Source organism: Bos indicus x Bos taurus, chromosome 23 (assembly GCF_003369695.1).
Source record: "Bos indicus x Bos taurus breed Angus x Brahman F1 hybrid chromosome 23, Bos_hybrid_MaternalHap_v2.0, whole genome shotgun sequence".
Classification (NCBI taxonomy): domain Eukaryota; kingdom Metazoa; phylum Chordata; class Mammalia; order Artiodactyla; family Bovidae; genus Bos; species Bos indicus x Bos taurus.
Window position 1 is genome coordinate 25,251,561 of NC_040098.1, and position 24,339 is coordinate 25,275,899.

At 43.9% G+C, this 24,339-nt stretch overlaps 1 protein-coding gene across 1 annotated transcript in view; it reads right to left on the reverse strand.

The window, feature by feature from the left end:
• PKHD1 (PKHD1, fibrocystin/polyductin) overlaps positions 1 to 24,339 on the reverse strand; it is a 443,492-nt gene that overhangs the window by 405,202 nt on the left and 13,951 nt on the right. The window contains 14 exon segments of the mRNA XM_027525460.1: positions 1,629 to 1,771; positions 2,743 to 2,833; positions 2,927 to 3,016; positions 3,482 to 3,760; positions 4,733 to 4,847; positions 6,943 to 7,084; positions 11,561 to 11,656; positions 12,677 to 12,778; positions 14,262 to 14,332; positions 15,246 to 15,285; positions 15,795 to 15,859; positions 16,860 to 16,934; positions 18,856 to 18,934; positions 22,802 to 22,859. Coding sequence (XP_027381261.1) covers positions 1,629 to 1,771; positions 2,743 to 2,833; positions 2,927 to 3,016; positions 3,482 to 3,760; positions 4,733 to 4,847; positions 6,943 to 7,084; positions 11,561 to 11,656; positions 12,677 to 12,778; positions 14,262 to 14,332; positions 15,246 to 15,285; positions 15,795 to 15,859; positions 16,860 to 16,934; positions 18,856 to 18,934; positions 22,802 to 22,859 — 1,446 coding nt within the window.

Consider the following 24,339-nt stretch of genomic DNA (forward strand, 5'->3'; position numbering starts at 1 on the left):
TCTTGAAGAGATTTCTAGTCTTTCCCATTCTGTTGTTTTCCTCTATTCCTTTGCATTGATCACTGCGGAAGGCTTTCTTATCTCTTCTTGCTATTCTTTGGAACTCTGCATTCAGATGCTTATATCTTTCCTTTTCTCCTTTGCTTTTCACTTCTCTTCTTTTCACAGGTATTTGTAAGGCCTCCCCAGACAGCCATTTTGCTTTTTTGCATTTCTTTTCCATGGGGATGGTCTTGATCCCTGTCTCCTGTACAATGTCACGAAACTCATTCCATAGTTCATCAGGTACTCTATCTATCAGATCTAGGCCCTTAAATCTATTTCTCACTTCCACTGTATAATCATAAGGGATTTGATTTAGGTCATACCTGAATGGTCTAGTGGTTTTCCCTACTTTCTTCAATTTCAGTCTGAATTTGGCAATAAGGAGTTCATGATCTGAGCCACAGTCAGCTCCTGGTCTTGTTTTTGTTGACTGTATAGAGCTTCTCCATCTTTGGCTGCAAAGAATATAATCAATCTGATTTCAGTGTTGACCATCTGGTGATGTCCATGTATAGAGTCTTCTCTTGTGTTGTTGGAAGAGGGTGTTTGTTATGACCAGTGCATTTTCTTGGCAAAACTCTATTAGTCTTTGCCCTGTTTCATTCCATATTCCAAGGCCTCTAGTGTGAGCTAAATCCCCACCACCACCTGCTGGGTGCCTGTGCTATAGAAGAAAGGCTGGAAGTTGGGTGTTGTCCTTTCCTGAACCGTTTAGTCCCAGCTCCCACTCTTTTTTGACTCAGAAAGGACTTGAAACCACTGCCGTGAGCTCAGTTATCCCAGGAAGGTTCACACTGGTTCCCAAAGAGCAGAGCTATTGACGCAAAGGATATGAGGTACTGGAGGAATGTGTCAGTCCATCCATCAATAATAACAGTAACTATAATAAATAATAACTAGCTTTAAACAAGTCCTAGCCGCTGCCCAAGCACTTTACTGGATTACCTCATACACTCTTCCTCCATAGCTTGAGAGGCAGACCTGTTATCACCCATTTCTCAGATGAATAAACTAAGATAAAACAAGAGGGCATGCAGGGTATAGAGTCAGAATTAAAAACCAGGGAGTCTGAGTGGAGAGTCTGCTCTCATACCTGGAGACCAAAGAAAACACTGAAGCATATGGAAACTTCCATGTCGTCATTGTTGTTGTTTTGTCATTAATCCAACTCCAACTCTTTGCAACTCCATGGACTATAGCCCTCCAGGCTCCTCTGTCCATGGGACTCTCCAGGCAAGAATACTGGAGCGGGCTTCCATTTCCTCCTCCAAGGGATCTTCCCAACCCAGGGATCAAATCCACGTCTCCTGCATTGGCAGGTGGATTCTTTACCACTAAGCCACCTAGAAAGCCCAGAAGCTTCCATAGGTCTCAGTTATTACAAAGGCATTTCTATGCAGCAACTAGCTAACGGAGGACCCAAGGTGTCCATTCACACCCAAAACCTAGCACCTCAGCCTGAAACAGCTTGTGAGTCATGGTAACCACTCCCTTGTGCTTCTGTTTCTCCACTGTCCACCCCAGAGAACAATTTCAACCCCTCCCTACCCACCTGGCCTGCAAACACCATGGCTGCTACTTACGTGTGTGTACTGATCTAGCCGGTAGACTTTCTGAACAGCTGGAGGTGTCAGGACAAGGTGTCGAGGCTGATGGAGACTGAACCTCCCACAGAAGGGCTCTGTCCCACTGGTGAGGTGCCCATCAGAGGTGGAACCTTCTAACCCTGGATGAAGTTCAGATAAAATAGGAAGACAGGAGTAATTATCAAACAGAGCTCCACAACATGTCTGCAGGGAATGGGTTATGGGTTCTCCATGACATCGGCCTCTTAGTCCTTGGGCAAGCCGGGCAGGGCTCGGGGTGGCCAGCACCCTCCAGCTCGAAGGCTCCACCTATGAGAAATACATTATGTCTGCTCCAGAGCATTAAAAATCTATTATCATTTTCTATGTGTACCACACACACAAAAAAAAATATTGAGAAGCAAAGAGGTAAGGTGTGTTGACTGCAACTTAGCTCACCTTACGATTTCTAAAACATATCCTCACATATTTGGAATATGTTAGACTACCGTCTTCGGCTTCCCAAGTGGTAAAGAACCCATCTGCCAATGCAGAAGACATAAGAGACTCGGTTCAATAGGTCGGTTGGGAAGATCCCCGGCATAGGAAACTGCAACCCACTCCAGTATTCTTGGCTGGAGAATCCCACAGACAGAGGAGCCTGGCGGGCTTCAGTTCATAGGGTCACAAAGAGTCAGACACGACTGACACAAGATACTATGCACAGCACAGACTACTGCATTATGTAAGAATTCCTTTGAGATATGATTTGAGTTAAACAAGATTTGCACTGTTCTGCTATGTCTCTCCTATATCGGTTGCTCTTTCCCACATGTGGCATGAGATGCAGTTCCTGAGCCTAAGTCACCAGCATCCTTCGTTTCCAACTCTCTGCTCCCCTGACAGCACAGAAGGGATGTCTTTTCTTTCTCTGATTCCCACACCAAGCAGCTCCCTCCCAAACATGCAGCCTCTCTCTTAAACACTGTGTCCAAATCCAGTTTCCATTGAAATGAACAGAGTGACCTTGGAGATGAAATGAAGATTGTTCCCTGTTTACATTAAAAAAGAGAGAGAGAGAGAAGATAAGCGTGAAGAAGAAGGTCAGAATTTGTCAAACCAGGAATCGTACCTTGTTCAAATCCCAGCCAGAGTAAGATGTTCGCTGAAAGGGGTTCCAGTTTGCATTTGACTGCAAGTAACTCCTCAATGGCTGTTTGAATCTGTTAATAAGAAAAATGACCAGGAGCTCATGCCATGGATGTAAAGACTACCTCTAGTTCCCCCACCTCTCCCTATGTGAATAAAATGCCCACCTGATGGGCTGTGGCATTTGCAGGGATTGGCTGACTAGAAACGTTGTCCCAGGTAAGGAAGAAGTTCCCCGTGCCAGACAGAGTCAGCATCTATAAAGTCAAGAGAGACAGAATTAAAGAATATGTGCTCATTGAGCCAAAAAGACAGTCTAGGAACATAAGACATACTTCCCTGACTTGCTATAGACAGTACACCAGGAAACAGGACCTAAGTGGGTCAAAGAGCTATGAAATCACGCATGTATACACTCACAGGCATGCAGACATGGGCGTGAGTGTTAGGAGGACCTTATTTCCTCTCTGAGGAATACGTTTCCAAAGGAAGATTTACCAGGACTTTGGTACCCAAAACTAAGTCCATGAATCAGGGCGTCACAACAGTAAGACTCCTTTTAAAAAAAATCCTCTCAACTCTATTGGATGGATGTCCAATCTCTTTTGTAGGAGAGTTATCATTATGGCTCAAGTCTCCTGGCTCCCAGCCAGCCAGCACTAAATTCCTTGCAGAGTTCAGCCCCTGAATCTAACCCCATGGGACAAAAAACACAGGCAGACCTGGATTTCCGGAAGTCTCTGGGCCCAAGCTCGGATCTGATGCTTCTCCCGGAGGTATGTGCTGACCACGTCAGGATTCAGCCAGGTGTTGTGGATCTGGACACCAATTCTCACCCCACTGCTGGGGGCTCTCCCTCGATGCTCTGCTTCCAGGTAGTACCTGGCTCCCCCAAGCAGCTCCAGCTTGGGGGTCTTCTGTTGCTGGGTCTTGTCACTCCCATTCTGCTCCCAGGAGTCAAACCAGTCGGCAGTGCCCACCCTGATAGAGGCCATTTTCACCTGCACCCCAGTAAACACATCAGGACCGATACTGTGAAGCTTCTGGGCTTCTCTTTCTCAAACAAAAAGCATCTAGACATCTACTAACAAGGGACTTGGGGGCTGTTCTGCCTTTTCCAACAAGTTAGCCTAAACTTTCTAGGACTATTCTATGCATGCCTCTCCAGTCATCTCTCTCTCTCTCTCTCTCTCTCTGTCTAAATCACATAGTATTCAGATGAGATGGATGGGCCATGTGTAAACCTGGAAGAGCCAACCTGAAACCCTAACTTTACGTGATGCTGTGGGTAAAATCATATGACACCCTTTGAGAAATCTAAACGACTTGACCACATCAAAATCTATGATGCTTCTCCACCCAACCAGCAAAGTAATTTCATAGAAGCATATTCATCATTTGAGAGAAAATACTGTGTTTCTTTGACAATGGCATTAAGGAATTTTGGTTGTTTGCTAAAACACTTATTTTATCCTTCAAAACTGGCCAGAAAATTCCTGCATAAAACTAGCTACATCCACACCCAGAATCAGTCGTAAAAACAAATTCTGAGTCAGACAAATCTGGATTTGAATTCTTAATGTGCCTCTTTATCACCCCAGTGGCCCTGGATTGGTCATACAAGCCTTCTAAGCCTCATTGTCCTCATCTGGAAAATGGAGATAAAGAGACATAGCTCACAAGATGCTGTGAAGTTTAGAAACAAGGTATGTAGCATAATGACCAGCAAGCTCTGTTTCAAAAAGTAAAATCATGTAGATTATATCTCAACTTTTTAACATTTCTAATTTTAAAAAACCCACACACACACATGAACGCACCAAAAAAAATTAAAGTCTCTGGTTGCTTAACAGTGTGTTACAACTATCAGTAGACCATGAAAGCCTTCATTTTGACTTCCTGCTTTTTTTTTTTTTTTTCCACGAGTGAGGGACTGGGGACAAGAAGAAGGAAAACAAGAAGGTGGTGAATACCTTGGTCCTCAGGTCCTCCGACCAACTGAAATACAGAGAGGCCTGGTTGTCAGCCTGGATCCAGAAAGTGTAATTATTTGTCTCTGGGGCCACAAAGAACCCACTGAGCCGTGCTCTGGAAAGCAGAGGAACACAGAGAAAGACGTGAGGGCAGCCAAGCCCGGTATCACTGACCCAACTACGGTGCCCTTGGGTTTGTTTGTCTTTATGTTAATGAGGAGGAAACACTTGACTCTTACGCCTGTGACTGGCCAGAGCCCTCTGGATGCATCTCTTCCTGTGATGCCTGCCTGGCTCAATATCTCAGCCCATCACTTCGAACTGGCACGACTCCCCAGGCAGTTTGCATCATCTTTGGGAAAAGATGCTGTAGCCACAGCATAGGGTCACCTGGGGGCTTAGCTGAGATCACTTGCCAAACATGGCCAGTACAGGGTCTGGCACATGGTAAGCATTCAGTCAATAGTAAATCTCATTCTCATTATTAGAAATAGAGATCTTCAATCAGAGTTTTCTCTGATTTGATCTACATATGAAGAATACAGAGAATATTTTCTGAGAATAGTTTTGAAAATAACTAAAGTTCCATCATTATCATACTAATAAGTATTCCAATTTTTTATTTTAAATTTTTGAATTTTACAGAAACGAATGCCAGAAAGAATAGAAAGAGTTGCTCTCTGGTTTGGGGATCCTTGAAATGGCAGAGAGAAACCTACAGGTCATACCAAATAATCAAAATGTTCTTTTATCTATTGAGGTGGGACTCTCCTTGACGCCCCCACACACACTGAATATAGCTGAAAGATTTTCTTTGGAACATTACTTATGGTCCTCAGAAACTATGACAAAGCTGCAGTACTAGGTGCCACCAAACACACACACACACTATTTATTGCCACTTTAAAACCATATACTGGTGGTTAGATATCTAATTAGTACGACTTTCAAGACAATAGAAACTTAACTCTGATCAGATTTCCTTCCCAACTTGGTTCCTTCAATGTCTGAAATTCAATGAACAGAGAACAAAGCCTTCCTTTTCACAACTGAATTAACCTTTAAAATGGCCAAGAGACTCCCCTAGTGGTCCAGTGGTTAAGACTGCACTTCCACTGCAGGGGACATGGGTTTGATCCCTGGTTGAGGAACTAAGATCCCACATGCTATGCAGCACAGCCAAAAGAAATCAGTAGAAGAGTCAAATCCTTGAAAGTGGTTACAGATGGACGAGAATTCACCCGCCTGCAAATGCAGGAGATGTAAGAGACACAGGTTCGATTTCTGGGTGGGAAAGATCCCCTGGAGGGGGACATGGCAACCCACTCCAATATTCTTGCCTGGAGAATCCCATGGACAGAGGAGCCTGACAGGCTACAGTCCATAGGGTCACAAAGATTTGGACATGACTAAAGTGACTTAGCACAGAATTCAGATACAGGAGTCATAACCAACCTCTCTGAGGAGAGTTTCAAAAAAAGAAGAGATCCATCACACCTAAAGGATATAGACCCCTATATACAAGCTTAGAGCACACTATGTCTCCACAGTTCTCTTATTTTCTACATTTTTAAGCCCACATTAAAATAATGAGAAATTCTGGCCACATCCTTGAAGGGATTAAAAAGACAAATCTAAACAGGGAAACTTCACCACACTGCAGTCACTGCTGTAGAAAACAATGTCTCCCGAGCCCACAGGAGCTTACCCCTGCTCTACACCAGCCATCTGGTTGACCTACAGCACTGGATAATTGTTCCCACAGAGCTGTTGGCTGCTCAGCCTCTGCTCCCTCATATGCCCAAAGGGCAACTGTTTGAGTCTTTCTTTAGCATCATCCAGATATTGGTTTTATCTCTTAACCACATTCCTACAGGAAGTTTTGCCCTGCTCTTTACCAAGCTTCCAAGCCTACCCAGCTAAATATTCTGATGAATAGTCCTCCCCAAAGCAGATTTCAAACTAAGCTGTACAACATACGTATTTTACTCATTGATCAAAATTTAGCATGTACACATAAAGGGCCTGTGGTCCATGAACATGGTCCATGAACATGGCTGAAAACAGTGATCAAACTTTGTGACTGCTGAGTTAGTAGATATTTTACATTTTCCCCCAGAAATCTCATTGCTTACTCATCTGTCTCCTAGCCTCACCCAGGCCAGTAGATTCACTTGTGATCTGGACATCCACTTTTCCTACAAACATACCTGAAAGGTTGCCCTTCCTTTGACCAAAATCCAGATGGTGAACTGGCATTAGGGACGATCTGCCAACTGTACCCAGGGGTGGCTTCAGTCAGGTCCAAGTCCTCAGAAGCATCTCCAACTTCAAAGAGAAGCCCTCGATTGCCTGAAAGACACGTATGCCTCATAAACATCAGAGGGGGATTCTGCCCCAAGCGGGGGAACTTCTTGACTACAGATTCAGGATGAAGATGATACGGGAACAATTTAGAAGGTGAGTCAACTGAGACCCAGATGGAGTAATCATGTGAGACATTGTAAAGACTGTATATAGAGCTGATTCACTTTGGTGTACAGCAGAAACTTATACAATATTGTAAAGCAACTTTATCCTAATAAATTTAAGTGAAAGAATACCCCCCAAAATAAATAAAGATAATACAAATGTTCTAGAAGGTGGAAACTACTGCTAGGTGTAAGAATTCAGCCTCTGAGAAAGAGACACCTGACAAGGAGCAGTAAGGGGCATCTTCTCAGAGGACCATAAAGAACCAAGGAGCGCTTTTTAATGGGAGTGTCCAGATAAGAGAAAAATGCGAAAAAGCAAAAAAGGCTTGTGAAGCCAGGAGTGCACTTCAGTGCACTTTTAATGTCATGAGAACTCTATTCCCTAAACCCTCTTTGTCCCCCAAAATTGGCAATCCTCACATTTTTCATGAGTCCTGACCTCAGTTTGTGAACATGCAGCAAATCATGTGACAGGCTGCCATTACATAACATTCTAAATGTCATCTATTTATTTGTTTTATATTAAAAAAAAAAAAAACCCTGAGACCAAAGACATATGTGTAATCAGTCAGTACAGGTCAGTTCAGTTGCTCAGTCATGTTCGACTCTTTGTGACTCCATGGACTGCAGCACACCAGGATTCCCTGTCCATCACCAACTCCCAGAGCTTGCTCAAACTCATGTTCATTGAATCAGTGATGCCATCCAACCATCTCATCCTCTGTCATCCCCTTCTCCTCCTGCCTTCAATCCTTCCCAGCATCAGGGTCTTTTCCAGTGAGTCAGTTCTTCACATCAGGTGGCCAAAGTATTGGAGCTTCAGCTTCAGCATCAGTCCTTCCAATGAATATTCAGGACTGACTTCCTTTAGGATTAACTGGTTTGATCTCCTTGCTGTCCAAGGGACTCTCAAGAGTCTTCTCCAACACCACAGTTCGAAAGCATCAATTCTTTGGCACTCAGCTTCCTTTATAGTCTAACTCTCACATCCATATATGACTACTGGAAAAATCATAGCTTTGACTAGACAGACCTTTGTCAACAAAGTAATGTCTCTGCTTTTTAAAATACTGCATTGTGTTATCAATGCTGCTAAGTCACTTCAGTCGTGTCCGACTCTGTGCAATCCCATAGACGGAAGCCCACCAGGCTCCCCTGTCCCTGGGATTCTCCAGGCAAGAACACTGGAGTGGGTTGCCATTTCCTTCTCCAATGCATGAAAGTGAAAAGTGAAAGTGAAGTTGCTCAGTCGTGTCCAACTCTTAGCGACCCCATGGACTGCAGCCTACCAGGCTCCTCCGTCCATGGGATTTTCCAGGCAAGAGTACTGGAGTGGGGTGCCATTGCCTTCTCCTATACTGGCTACTAATTGGGTTGACGGTAAAAGCTCTGGAATCACCCATGGATGGGTTCAGAGTCCAGCTCTACCACTTACTTGATGGGCAGCTTTGAGCAAACTGCTTCACATCTTTATTTTCTCCTGCATCAAAATGGGGTCAATAGTAAACAGAGAAACTGCTCTAAAGACTAAGGGAGCTGAGTTACACGGCAATTATATCTCAATAAAGCCGTGGGGAGAAGTAAAGTCAGTTTGACAAATCTGGAGGGAAAAAGACAAAGGGAGCTTAAAATATATATACAAAGAGCCGGAAATATAAGTACTCAGTAAAGGATAGCTAGGGCTGTTATTATTATTTTTAATTCCTGTTGTTATTCCCTGTTAAATCCTAAGAAGGGGAAACAGATAAGGAATAAGCAGAAAAATAACATCATATTTTAATGTACTATTTGAGGTTTCTCAGGCTCAGCAGGATTGATATTTGGAGCTGGATAACTCCATTGTGGGGCTTCCCTGGTGCTGCCTGCAATGCGTTTTAAGGGCTGTACTGAAGGATGTTTAGCAGCACTTCCAGCCTCTACCCACTAGAGGTCAGTAGCACCGCCATCCCAGTTGTAAGGACCGAACACTGCCAAGTGCCCCACGCCTGCTACTGACAACAGCTGCAAAACAGGATCATTTGTCCTGTTACCCAATGCATGAATTATTATTCATTATTACCCAACACAGGGCTGTGTGCCCGATACACACTGAGGCCAAACAATACCAAAACATCGGAGCCTGGAACAGAGAAAGGTTTACCGCAGAGCCATGCAAGAAGAGTGGCTCATGACTTTAAAAAAAACCCAAGCTCCCTGAAAGCTTTTCAGCAAAGTCCTTTTATAGGGAAGGTGAGGGAGGGGCATTATTAGTTGTTGCAAATTTCTAGGTGTCAGATCTTTTGTTCTTGAGGTCAGGCCATAATGTTCCAGTCTCCATCAAAACAAATGTTAGTCTCTGTTCTGACAAGAAAGGGCAAGGTCCCAAGAAGGCTCAACCTTCACCCTCTGAGATCCAGGTCCTAGTTAAGAGGAGGGGGGGTCCCTGCGGGTGCTGGTTACCCTGCCCAGGGAATGTATGGCCAGCACTCAAGTTTGGGTCCTCCTGCCAGTGCCCAGCCTAGCTGAGGAGGCAGCTTTCAGCTGGCGGTGCCCTCAGGTATCCAGACCTTACCCAGTCACCATCACAGAGGACTCCAGCTGCCCCTCAGGATCCTCAGGCCGCCCAAATCGGGGCTGCATCCCATGAACTGCAACCCATGGAGACCCCTGTCGCCATTAGGTCGCAGAGGCAAAGATAAGGGGAGAAGTCGTCCTTGACTCAAGACCTGCGCCGGTCAATGGGAGGCTGGGGTGAGGGCTTGGGAGCTTTGCAGGACACAGCCCTCATCCTGTCCCTGAGACCCCCAGCTCACCCGCCAGCCTGAGACCAGACAGCCTGGAGGGCCCTGGGGAGGAGACTGTGATCTGCCTGTCTAGAGCTAACGATCGAATGTTAACAGCTGCCTGTCCACCCCACCCCTGCTACTCTTCCATAAAAGAAATTCCAAAAGCATTGTATAAAGGACACTGACAACCATCCAGAACTGCCACATTGTGTTTTCTATATACATTTTATTTATAATGTACACTTTAAACTCTTTTGATCTTATTTTAGAGCAACATTCTTCAAACTTGCCTGCTAAATGTAATAAGGAAGCCTAGAAATGCAATAAAAATTACTTCCTCAAGTTAAAAAAATCAGCAGCACTCAGGAAATTCCCCTACCACGACCCTGGTAGCTTCCAGCAGGAACCGCTGTGATAGGAATCAGACTCTCTATTCCCTGAATTCAGACTCACATTTTCTCCATCACTTGCTTCATATAGTCATTTGTTACCTTGGATTAGAGCTTTCCTTGAGTAAAGACCACAGATCAGGGACCTGGAGAATGCCCAGCCTAAGCTTTGAATGAGTTTTTACACCCGAATGGCCTTTCTTTAGAAAGTTTTCCCCTCGATGAGACTCAGGAGATGAACTCCCCTGCCTGTGCTTTTAACTGTGAAGTCAGCCCCTGTGGGGCATGTAGGACTCCAGACACCAACTACCCTTCATCCCTAACTACACCTGAGATCCTGTTCTAACACTTCCCAGAAAAGTGCTTCCCTGGTGCACTTGCAATTTGTAGACATGGGGTAGGAGGTTTAAACACAGAAGGTGGACTTTCCTGGTGGTCCAGTGGTTAAGAATCCGCCTTGCAATTCAGGATACATGGGTTCGATCCTTGGTCCGAGAAGATCCCACATGCCATGGGGCAACTAAGCCAGTGTGCCACAACTACTGAAGCCCATGCGTCTAGAGCCTGTGCTTCACGAGAGAAGCCACTACAGTGAGAAGCCCGTGCGCTACAACGAAGAAAGCTCATGTGCAGCAATGAAGATCCAGCCAAAAATAAATAAATAGTGAAAAAGGACCAGTGGAACCTGCCCCCCTGCCCCCTCTGTTTCTGGTGGCCCCATCACAATACAGCTCTACTTTTCAGAGTAACAGACAGCTGCTCACAACAGCAAAGAAACAACATTTAAATGCACCCCATTACACCCCACTCTCTGCCTCATCTAACCGTCCTATGAGCAAAGAAGAAGCAGTCTGTTGCTCTGTCTTCTTAGAGCATGAACTGGAGTGCAACTGACCCAGAGCATGGAGGAGGCAGCTCAGGCTTTTCCACCAATCACTATGGGAACATCTTGATGGCAGTTACACTTCCTGGATTGTGGTTTCCACTGAACCCACTGGCCATTCAGTCGCCTGGGGCTAGGAGTCCCGGGTGTTGTCAAGCATCTGAGTAAAGCTAAGAATACCTCTGAAAGAAAAGCTCTGATCCATGATGCAGGACTCACTGAGCAGCCAATCAAACAGCTGAGATCAGATTCAAACGCCTTCCTTTCCACTTCCTGCCCCTTGTGGTTAAAAAATGTCACCGTGGCGACTTCCTTACCTGCCTGAGGAGCAGAGAGCCTTGCACCTTTACTCGGGGCCCTGGTGGTACACTCAATCCTCCTGGGAGACACATGTCTAATATCACACGGAATGCCTGAGGGGGAATTTAAATTAGATTCAGATCTCAGTAGCAATATCAGTGGAGATACAGATGTGGCCAGAGGACCACACTAAAGTAGACAGGCTCCTGTTGCAGGGCAAAAGGCCGGAAGTGGAGAGTAGCGAGAAAGTTGTGGGAGGAGGCAAGAAAGAGAGAATGCAGAGCAGTGGAACACAGGCCACTTAGAACAATCAGGAAGAAAGCAATGTTAGCCATGCCGTTCCCTGGAGATGACCAAGCTAGGGAAGGGAACTGTGACAGGAGAGTGTGAAAACATCGTCCAGTATCCTTGGTGTCACCAGCTAGAAGAGCATCCCATCAGGCAGAACAAAGGATTCTAGGCAGGTTCCACAAAAGCATTTGCCCAGGGGGCATTCCAGAAGAATTGGTGTAACAAATGCCCACCCACTCCTGCTTATTCCTACAAACAGGGCTAAGGAGGAGGGAGTAAGGTTGCCTTTTAGAAGGAGTGAGAAGTGAATAAAGTGAAAATGTTAGTCACTCAGTCATGTCCCACTCTTTGGGACCCCATGGACTGTAGCCCACCAGGCTTCTCTATCCATGGAATTCTTCAGGGAAGAATACTGGAGTGGGTAACCATTCCCTTCTCCAAGGGATCTTCCCAACTCAGGGATTGAGCCCTGGTCTCCTGCAATGCAGACAGGTTCTTTACCATCTGAGCCGCCAGGGAAGCCCTTAAAAGAAATACTTTTGTGAAGAGGAGCTGTGCCCTTGCTTCTCTTCCCTCCCCAGATGGGGACACCAAAGGGACTTGCTCTGATTTGTGAGTGTATCTGCAACAGGGCATTCTGTTACATGTTTGCAGAGCTGCAAGGCCAAAATCCCCTCCTTTTCCCAGTCTCAACCAAACATAGGACAAAGACCGTGGAACAGGGTCCCAGGAGGAGTCAGAAGAGGCAAAGATTGCTTCCCTTCCACCCTCTCCAGGCCAAAAGAGATATATAATATCCTACAGCATTCAAGTATGAACTCTTTTCAGTCATTTCAACTTACCTGCAATGGTAACCTGAGCAGGGTTGTCAAAGAAGTCTCCTATAATTGTGATGTCTGTTCTTCCCCCAAGGCTCCCAGTTTCTGGAAACACAGACAGTATTTCTGCAAGAGGAAAAGAAAAGTAAGTTTCCAAATATAATCCAGGATGTGACCCGAATAATAATATAATCATGTTGCTGCTGTTGAGTCACTAAGTCCTATCGAATTCTTTGTGACCCCATGGACTGTAGCCCGCTAGGTTCCTCTGTCCATGGGATTTTCCAGGCAAGAATACTGGAGTGGATTGCCATATCCTTCTCCAGGGGATCTTCCCAACCCAAGGATCGAACCCACATCTCTTGTGTCTCCTGCACTGCAGGCAGATTCTTTACCGTCTGAGCCACTATACAGGATCAATATTTAAAAAGAGTGGGAATTGCAGCTTTTCCCATGAGTTTCCCCATGGTTGCTCATGCTGTCAGCAAAAATCCCTGCATACCATGAGGCTTTCTTAGGACATCTGTCTCCTCACTTCAAGGACCCTATTTATACATCACAGAACAATAGGTTATACTTTATAGAGACCTCAACTCCGCATGCATTGGTCAAGGTCTCAGTTTACACATATGAGTCTGTGATTTGCTCTAAGCAAAAGAATGAGTTACACTGTCATATGCCACAAGTCCCCAGGAATTTAACTTTTTCTGATCTTTTCCCCTCCTATGATCAAACTTTGAGAGTTCTAAGTTTCATCCCCTCAAAGCGAACAAGTAGTCATGTTCTCTCATTAATTGAAGGTACAAAGAGGCTAATTATGAGTGGTTACCACTCCAAAACAAAAGCAAGGGTCAAAATCCAGCTTTGACAGAGGTAGGCCACCTACAGAGTGAATGGCATCGACCCCTTCACTTAGGAAATTTCTTGCACTTTTGGCAAAGGTAGATTTCTGCTGCCTCTGGGATTTGAATCAGCCTCACAACTTTTCAGTGGTTTTGAGATTGTACTCAACTTGAGAAGCTAGCACTCACTTTCAGGAGTCAGCTTTCTAGTCCTAGACTGAGTTCACAATTTCATGCAAGTTTCCAGTTTTTCAGATTTTGGTTTTTTTTGTATACTCATCAGATAGCAACACAAACTTCGCATCTGTATCAGCAAATCATAAATCCTTGCATGAATACTCAGAGGTAAGATGCTAAAATAACTACAAAGATGTGCTTTTAGATTTTTCAGCGCCATCTCTTTTCTGTTATTCTTTTAGAACATACAATAAGGATGATTCCCCTTTCTTTTACTCAGTCTATATCCCTAGATTTTGTATAAAAATCCATGACCAAGCCTCTTCTAATATTTTAATTTTACTTTGAATTTAATTTCAATAATTAATAGATAAATATTAAATTTAATATTCAAAAAGTTAATATAGTAAATAAAGTCAACACTCATCAAGGAACTTATTCTCACACAAAACCAAAGGGCCATCAATGACTGCAGGGAAAGCTTTAGGTGTTAATGATCATAGAGAAATGGCCAGAGGAAGTCAGAGAGAGTTCAAGGTCCAGGGTGGTGTGAGGGAAGGGGGGAGAAATACCGTGAAGGAAAATGGTACCTGAGTACGTCTGGTACAGAAAAAGGTCTTGCTTCGCACTGACCAGCCATGCATCCTTGTGTATCACTGACCTCCAAAAAAAGAAAAAAAGAAAAAAAAAACCCACAAAATTGTGTTTTGGATGAAAATTGCATCTGGGATTTCATTTTTTAGATTGCTTGAAAGAAGATCACTAACTTTTAGTGATCTTTAAAACTGTTTAGATACCGGCTCCTTTTGATGACTAGAGAATACCAATGGGGCAAAGTTTGTTTTCTGATCTATAAAATTACATGGGAATAATAATACCTACTTTACAGAGTGTGACTAGCATTAAACGGAATAATGAATGTGAAAGGGCTTGGTGTGGAATTGGCCCGTGGGAGGTAGTCAATAGATGCTAGTTTTATTCCTTCCTAAAAAAGAGTCAGAGACACAAAGAGCAAATCTCCCTATGTTGAGCTGAGTAGCTGTAGGTCATGTGTTATTATCTTCACAATGAAATTAATATCAGCTAGGCAATGCCCTTTTCAGGAAACACTGAAAAGTACATAGTGTCAGAATATGAGGTAAGGCAAGCAGAAATCCAGACTCCACATTTCTCTCTCCAGAGTTCTATAAAATCTGGACCCCTTCCATCTTAAAGAAGTCATTTCTTGGAATGACACAAAGCACTTTATGGAACTATGTACTGTTTTAAAATTCCATTAAAAAAATTAAAAAAAATAAAATAAAATTCCAGTATTATGAGATTACTTAAGTAATTCCCCAAATTCTGTATCTTTATCCCATTGAAACATTTATGTCACTTCAAGATGAGTGCACAGGACACAGTTATATTCACTCAGGTGTAAAAAAAGAATCAAGTAGGTACCTGGAGATTTATTACACTACTGTTTGTATACATTTGAAATTTTCCATTATAAAAGGTTAAAGAAAACTAAGCAAGACAAGAGAGTAGATAATGTAAGATAAAAATAAATTTGCTTCCTCCCAGTTACTTACTTTCCTTTGTTAAATACTGAGAAACTAACATTCTGGGAGCCTGTAACAAACAGAAATAAGCATCAATACAGGAACCTGCATGAACTACATGGGCCAGGACATCGCTATCATAAAGCAAGAAGTCCAGCGATCACCAAGGTACCACCCGCACCTTAACGTCTCTAACAGTGCTCGAAATAAACACGTTCCAGACTCGCATTGCATCAGCAGTGGCGACGTCTAACAATACAAGGATAAATGTAATAGCAATAGAGCAGCTAAGAACTGGCTTGGAGTTAGACCAAGAAGGATAAATCCTGCTCCACTGGTTACTAGCTTCAACTTTCTTTCCTACAAAGCAAGAACAATCCCACCAGCCTCACAGGTGCATGTGTGAGGATTAATTTAGTTTATATTTAAGCTGCTTCCTAGAGCGTCTCCCAGAGAATTCTCAACAAATGGTAATTATTAGTATCATTCTCAAGAGAACCAATTCTTGAAATAGTTTTTTTCTGGACACAGAGACACAGATGGATAAGACTTTAAAATTCTGTTACTTCTCAAACAGACCAATGTAGTTGCCTTCCACACGACATTGCAGAGTCCCAAGACCATGGTCTTCCTGAATAGGATAGCTAGGGAAAAACAGGAAAAGGTAAGAGATAAGAATTACCTGGCAATTCACTTCAGAAGCTCTGGTTCTTTACCCAGGAAAGTTATAAAACAAAATAAAATTATAACTAGAGTTATCATCAATACATACACTACCAGTCAAACACATAGTGTGAGAGACAAAATTTAACGTACTCCTTACCTCCATTGGGTTCTTTCTTTCCAAAGTCTGTTTTATGACAAGGACAGCAAGATCATTATCACCCTCCCCCCAAAAAAAGTCTATTAGCAAGTTTGAACCTGAAACAGGAAAATTCTGAGCAAACCAATGGAAGATACCAGGAAGAAATCACATTATACAATTTGCCTCTTCTAAACACTAGTCCCAAAAAGGTAAGTCATAGGGTACAGAAGGTTAACCCACTCAGTCCCAAGTGATTTGAAAAAGCCAGAAAAATGTTGATTATCTCAAAAGTAAGCACATAGATACTCATTTTCTAAATTTTCCTTGTAATAAATAAACAATTGAACAACTGAAACTTTAGTGTTTTTTTCCTCTGGCTAGTCGATACAGTACAGTGGGTGAGAGGATGAACTCTGGATATAGTACAGTGGTTAACAGGATGAACTCCAGAGGCTAGTAAGTGGACCCAGGTTCAAATCCCAGCTCTGCCACTTGCTCGTAGTGAGACTCTGGGCAATTACTTAACCTCTCTGTGCCTCAGCTCCCAAATCTGTAAAGTGAGACTAAGAGCTGTATGTACTTACAAGGTTATTGGCTGCCTTCAATGTGAAAGTGTTCATGCAGTAAGCACTTATTATTAGCTACCTGTCTTTTCAAGAAAGCTTTCTGAACCCACTTCAGGTTGCATTGTGAATCGATGACTGTGCCATTTCTAGGAAGTCTAAAGATGAGGCAGTCAACAGGCATGGGTGCTTTAAATTAAAAATAGATGTTTATGTGTGTGCTATGCCCACGTGGGAGAGCCTAAAAACATAGATATTGGCAAGAAAGATACTCACCGGGATCCCGTCTGTCTGTTTACAAGAGAGCAAGGAGTGATCCATTTGTCTCCCTGAGCTTCCAAAATCAGTGGACTGGATACAAAAGGGGAACAACAGACACAAGTCAAGAGGGAGTGCTCTCTGCAAACATTTCTGGAAAAACTCAGAGGAAACACTATTGTGAACATTCATCTCTTAACTTATGGGGCATTAGTGCAGGTGGCTGGGGACTGTCCCCAGAGGAGATGCTAAATCAGACCCTCAACCCTAGGGCAGGATGCACAACACTCATCTGTGGCCCATACTTTCACACCAGTGAGGGAGCACTGCCCCTTCCAGAAAAATCATCATCATCTCCTCCTTGACTATACTGGGTCTACACAGAGCCACTGAGGAGTGTACACCTGTGTTCCTCCCAAACAGTATCCCAGACCAAGGCTGCGATGGGACCAAGTACTGAGTATGGCATACCGTCAGGGATGTACTTGGGGCCTCAAGCCTCCATGGGAAGAGTAATTTCCATTCAAGACAAGTTGACTATTTTATTATTATTATTAGGCCGCAGCCTAGCTTGCTGTATCTTAGCTCCCTAACTAGGGATCAACTGTGGCCATAGCAGTGAAAAGTGCCGAGTCCTAACCACTGGGCTGCCCGGGAATTCCCTGACCATTATTTTACGCCAGAAATGTAGATCCTGAAAGCAGTCAACTTCAAAATCAAAGATTTGTAGCAGAACATGAGGATTCCCCCACTCTATCCAAGGGGTAGAGGAAAAATTAGACATACTATGTGGCGTCCCTCAGCAGAGCATCTCATGAGGCTGTGGTCCTTCTACCTTATAAACCCTCACTCTAACTGCTTCATGCTGAGTAACCACAGTTGCTTAGAGGTTCTCACGAACATCTCAATTCACTTTCCATTTTAAAAGTCTCCAATGAAAAAAGTCACATCGGCATCCTACGTACCCAACCCTTTGCAAGCCCACCAAGGTCCTCTGTCCATCAAATCACCCAGACAAGAATATTGGAGTGGGTTGCTGTTTCCTTCTCCAAGGGATCTTCCTGACCCAGGGATCAAACCCATGTCTCCTGCTTGGCAGGCAGATTCTTTACCACGAAGCTACTAGAGAAGCCCTAATCATTCCCCCAAAATATTAAAAACTCAATTGCTTGCACAAACACCATATGACATCACTCATATGTGGAAACTAGAATATGATGCAAATGAACTTATCTTCAAAACAGAAAGACTCACAGACATAGAGAACAGACTTGCGGTTGCTAAGGGGGAGGAGAAGAGGAGGAAGACAGGATCAGGAGCTTGGGATTAACAGATGCAAACTATTACATATACTAATAGGATGGATAAACAATAAGGTCATACTGTATAGCACAGGGAAATATATTCAGTGTCCTGTGATAAACCATAATGGAAAATAATATGAAAAAGAATGTATATATATATATATATAGAGAGAGAGAGAGATAGACATAAAACTGAATCACTTTGCTGTACAGCAGAAATTAACACATTGTAAATCAACTAGACTGCAATAAAATAAATTTTAAAAATAGCTCAATGGCTTTCTGTACATTTTCCACATTTTTGTCTGATCACACTAACAGAATTTCTAAATATACAGATGGATAACAAACAAGGATGTTACAGTGGTCAGGTTCACACATGGTTATAAAGGATTTATTCCAGCTTGAGAAACAAGAGGGAAAAGGGGAAGAATCAAGAAAGAAAATCCACAGATGCAATTACAGTCCAACTCACACTGTGCCCAGAGTGACTAGTTGTCAGTGAATAAATGGACCAACTTAATCGACCAGTTGCAATTACATTAGCCAAGTTTGCTGAAGCCCAGCTCACCAGGGACCATAAACTGCAAAGAGGAAAATAGCAGTTCTGTGCCAACTGCTCACAATTTATTGCTCTCAAGGAAGCCGGTCTCAGGGAGCAATCCTGCGTATCTGTAACAGGTCGAACACAGAAACAAGCACACACTTACCTATCAATGTACTCAGCATCAAAATCAAAGGTTTCTGACCTTCCAGTGATAATCCAGCCATACACATGTATTAGCTTTCCTGTTTCAAAAAAATTTTTTTTAATTAACCTATTCAGCTCACACTCTAAATATATAACATACACTGTATTTCGTTTTCAGTTATCTCTACTCAAAATGGCCAAACTGGTCATGACTCAGAATTCTAACACAGTTTTATAAATTGTACAACAGGAAAGGATCACCAAGTACGACCCAGTCATCAATCAAAGAAGCAAAAACAATCAACCATTGCCACTGCAGACTTTATCAGGTTGGTATGGAGCAGAAGGAGTAGCAGAGCTTCCTCAGTCCCCGGGAGGGAGGGATGGAGGAAGGGAGGGAGGGCCTGCTGAAATACACCGCCTTGTTCCCCTCTTGGCTGTGTATAGACCACTCACCTACACGGGATTTAAGAATAATATTCTTTGGGAGTGTTCCATGTGACTTTCCTCTGGACACATGTGATAAGAGAAGGCTCATATCACACGATCTGGATGGATATTCAAAAATACTAAACTTTTTTCTGTATCTCAGAGTACAAAAGATAAATGTCACGGATGAACTGATCGGGTAGGAAGTCAGAAAGAAGGACACGAGAGAGCAACAGAGCCCTGGCTTAAAGAATGAGCCACTGCACATAGTATTCATTCAACAAAAATACTTATGTTCAAACATCAGGCAAAATGGGGATCCACAGACAGTTGGCACTGCCTTGCTCACTGATGAGGATGACTTGCTCAGCTGGGTCTGCTCTATCCAATTTGCAGAGATTTCCATTGGGTAGCAAGTTTTCCCCTGATACTCGCCTCTTTTGAGTTTGTAGGAATAGGGGAGCAGGCATCAACAACCCTTTTCATCAAGGGCACTCTCAGCACTACCCCCAACTTCTCTGCTCAGAGGACCTGGGAAAGAAATCTAGAACAGCCCCTTCTCAGAAACATTCTGGGACCCATACCAGATGCTACTTGAGCTGACTTCCTCCAGTTGAAAAACACCTAGATTCAGATCTGTGGAACGGCATGAAGCAAGGTTTGAAGCAAACATAGCAAGGCAATGCAGTTCAAGTTCACCACACAATCCCACAACCTGCAAGAGTATGCCTTCTAAATAATGATAGAATTTAACCATTAAGGCTGTCATCTTCCAGTATCACAATGCTAAGAGATAAGAAAGGTGCTGGTTAACTAGACAAAACCTCAAAATTAGAAGAGAGAAGGGCACCTATAGGGCTCATGAGGCCACTGACTTCAGAGGACTTTGAATTTCTTCATGGCTACACTTAAGGCCAAAAAAAGAACATGACCAAGAAGTAATGCTCCTGACATACTGTGCACATGTTTTATTAATAGGAAGTGATTTTAGCTGCAGTCATTGGATGACTGGTCCTAAAACAATGGAAAACTTCCAGGAAGTACGGCAGGCACTTGACCAGAGAAAGAGTACAATGAGTGGGAAGTTAGTCGACTTAGACAAAGGTCATGGGATTGGCGGAAGCCTAGGGCTTCCCTGGTAGCTTGGCTGGTAAAGAATCTGCCTGCAATGCAGGAGAACCTGGTTCAATTTCTTGGTCGGGAAGATCCCCTGGAGAAGGGATAAGTTACCCACTCCAGTATTCTTGGATTTCCCTGGTGGCTCAGACAGTAAAGAATCTCCCTGCAATCCAGGAGACCTGGGTTCAGTCCCTGGGTTGGGAAGATCCCCTGGAGGAGGGCATGGCAACCCACTTCAGTATTCTTGCCTGGAGAATCACCGTGGACAGAGGAGCCCTGTGGGGAGCCCAGTGGGCTACAGTCCATGGGGTTGGGGTTGCAAAGAATTGGACGTGACTGAGCAGCTAATCACAGCACAGCACGTAGAGTCTGAAGGTCTCTACTACTGTTGCCATCTAGCAAAATAACTCACCTTCATTTCATTAGGGCTAAATGATCAGTTTCCTGGCTTTGGCAGGCATGATTTCTACAACTGATGGGCACAATTTTAAAAACGAATAGGAGGTTATAGAAACTAGGAATTCCCACGAGTTTTTGTTTTATTTCTAAACAAAGAAGCCCAACAGCAGCTGACAAATGGCCAAGCCAGACCACGTGCTGGGGGAGGTAGGGGGTGGATTCCACGTTACAGTGGAGGACTGTTAACCACATATAGGAAATCAACTGCTCACAAAATATCTCTGCTGTCCCCGCTATCTCCCCCATCTCCGCGGCTGCTACTCTGGGCAGGCTTCCCAAAGGAAATGAGAGTAATCGTCTGGAAAGTGATTTTGAAGATGCAGCCATGTGGATCCGGCCCAGAGGGACCACTCCAACCAGTTCTCCCTGAAGGTGGAAAAGACAGTGTGAAGAACTCAAACTGGGTGGGGGAAATGGCCTTGATTAATCTGAGTGCCAGCTGATGCCCTGCGTCACACTGCTCACAACAGGCTCCCTCCTCATCCCTCATCCTAACAAGGCTTCTATCGTCCAAACAGGGGGAGCGAAATGACAGCATGTGACTTTCACAGGTCACATCTCTTTTTAATAAAACATGATCATGTCTTGATTATTGAGATGAATGGAATGGAGCAGATCTGTGAATAATGTGACTAATAATGCCAAATTCGTATTCTTCAGGATGTAATTTAAAAAACACATACATCTGTGTGTCTATACACACACATGCGCCAAAAAGTACAGACACTTCATTGAGTAAGATATTCATTTCGACATTCCTGAGCCATTCGAAACTAGATCAGTTCATGTATTGAGACCCAATCACAAGTAAAAGCTGAACAACTTGTATCCCCATACTTATACCATCTGGAATCCCTGAACAAACAAGAAACCTAAAATACGTGTAGGAATTCGTCAAGAATCAGACTGCAAATTGTATGTAATCCTAGCTCTGTTTACTACTTAGTTTTAAAGCAGGCTTGGCAGGCCTTAGTTGCAATGCTTTCTTTTGAGTCCAGCCTCAACCCCACTAGCGTTCTCTCTTCTCTTCTGTCCTCTTGGTCTCTGCATATCCATGTGCTCGCTAACTCATAAACAAACTCCCAGGATGAGGACCAGAGTTAATGGCCTTCCAATTGGCACCCAACTCGGCTCAATACAAAATACAATCAATGTAAGGTACATGGGCCCACTCTAGATTCTGTCTGGGTCCAAACCTCAGCTTGACCACTCGTTAGGGGTATGCCTTTAAACAATGGAACTAATAATAGTTCTTATAGCACTAGGTGTTATGAGGATCTAATGAGATAATATAAACCAAAAGCTTAGAACAGATCCTGGCTCCCAGCAAGGGTCAATAAAGGTTTGCTAGTACATGGGTGTGGAGAAGGTGACGGCACCCCACTCCAGTACTCTTGCCTGGAAAATCCCACGGATGGAGGAGCCTGGTAGGCTGCAGTCCATGGGGTTGTGAAGAGTCGGACACGACTGAGCGACTTCACTTTCACTTTTCACTTGCATGCATTGGAGAAGGAAATGGCAACCCACTCCAGTGTTCTTGCCTGGAGAATCCCAGGGACAGGGGAGCCTGGTGGGCTGCCGTCTATGGGGTCACACAGAGTCAGACACGACTGAAGTGACTTAGCAGCAGCAGCAGTATGTGGATGATTATAAACTTAGGAGTGATGATGATATCTATTTTCTCCATTCTCCAGAAACACCTGGTTTGATTTTGCTGGTCTCTCTTTCTTTTCACGTAAGGATTCCTTTGATTATCAGTGACCTAATAGAGCAAAAGTGCCCAGAGGTGAAACCAAACCAGGTTTAAAGTAAACCAGAGGTTGACACTCACCTTCAAAACAACATCAGAGAAGTGGTAAGATTTTCCTGTTTATGGAGACCATTTACCAGGGTCGAAGAGTTTACAATAGCTTTGGTAAAGAGATTCTTATTTATTCCTTTGTTAATAGATTTCTTACCTGGAACTCCACTGGGTGGATTAACTTTGTAAACAATTGGTGTCTGTGCCCTGGAAAACTGTTTAGAAAATGTTATCACGGTGAGCATTTCATTAGAACAACACAAAAACATACACAAGAAGCCTGTCATTCCTCACAGGTCGTTCATCTACGGAAGCAAGTCGCTGTATTTCCTCAAATCACTTCTACTACTTTTCATCTTCATGATATTTCTGTGAAGCAGAGACGATAGATGTTATCATAGTTCTTCCATGGATGAGGTCAAGGGACTCTGACAAGGTCATGTGTCTCCCTGCACCATTTATCACTCACACCTGGGCAAATCTGTTTCTACCAGCCCACCGGTCATACCAGGAGCATGTTTTACCAAAGGAAAGGTAGACAAGCCATGCTTTAAAATACCAACCTTTTAATTCCTTTATTGCAACTTGATATCTTGGGGTCTTAAAGTGTTTTTTTTTTTTTAACTTTTCTGGACAATAATTTGCTTATTTAAATTGAAAGGATTGCAACTTAAATTATTATCAGTCAGCACCTTGCAAGCTATGAAAATTAGAAGTTTGAAAGATACGAAAGGGAGATTTGTTCGGGAAAATGCAAGGTGCCTGTTGTGGGGGGGAACATGACGCAACGAATGAGAAGCAACATTATTCTCCAGGGAGGAAACCAGCATTGATGGGACAGGCAGGGGAAGCCTGGTCGTGGCACTCAGGTCACCTCCTGCAGCGCGTCATTTGCTAGCTATAAGTTCCAGAGAGGCAGGGGCAAGGCCTAAGTCATTGGTTGCATCCCTGGGCACAGCCTGGTATAAGGAGACATTTACATTTTTGTGAATGCATGGAGAGGCCCCATCTGAGACAACTGACACACTGCCCGGAAGCAAAGGAGAAAAGGAGACAATTCCAGGAATTCCATATCACCTGTCATCCTATGGGTTAGTCCCAGATTACAGGGCCAGTGGGAAGAAACAGAGAGTCATAAGGATGGACTGCCCTGGCCGCGGTTTGAGCCACGTGCTAATGATTCACCCAGGAGGAGACCCAGTCTCCCCATCCTGCTACCCTCACCCCCACCTCTTATAGGCGCCTAGACCGCCTTCCCTCCCCAAACCTACTGTACCTCCCGTCTGCAAAGCCAAGACAGCAAACTGTTTTGCTTGGTCAGCTTCCAGCACCCCAGGAGTCCACCTTCCCAGGGAGAAGGTCACTAAAGAGTAACTCCAGTGTTAATCACCAGCCCTCATCAGACATCGTGAATCAACGGACTTTGATGGTGTCTGGGCAAGTGTGGGCTTTACGTATTGATTCACACATCTGTGCAGTCTGTCATCAAGGTTAGTTTCCTCCCTTCCTAACAGAAAGGTTAGAAAAGAGTGCACAGAAAATATGCACAGTCTGGGGGTCAAAATAAGAATGCTGTGACTTCACAGGCTGGGAGCTGTCTCTGCTGGCACCGAAGGATAAAGATTAACACAGCTCCACACACACTTGCCAAATGTACACTCCCTCTCTCCCAGCCTCCTCCTGCACCCAGACCTC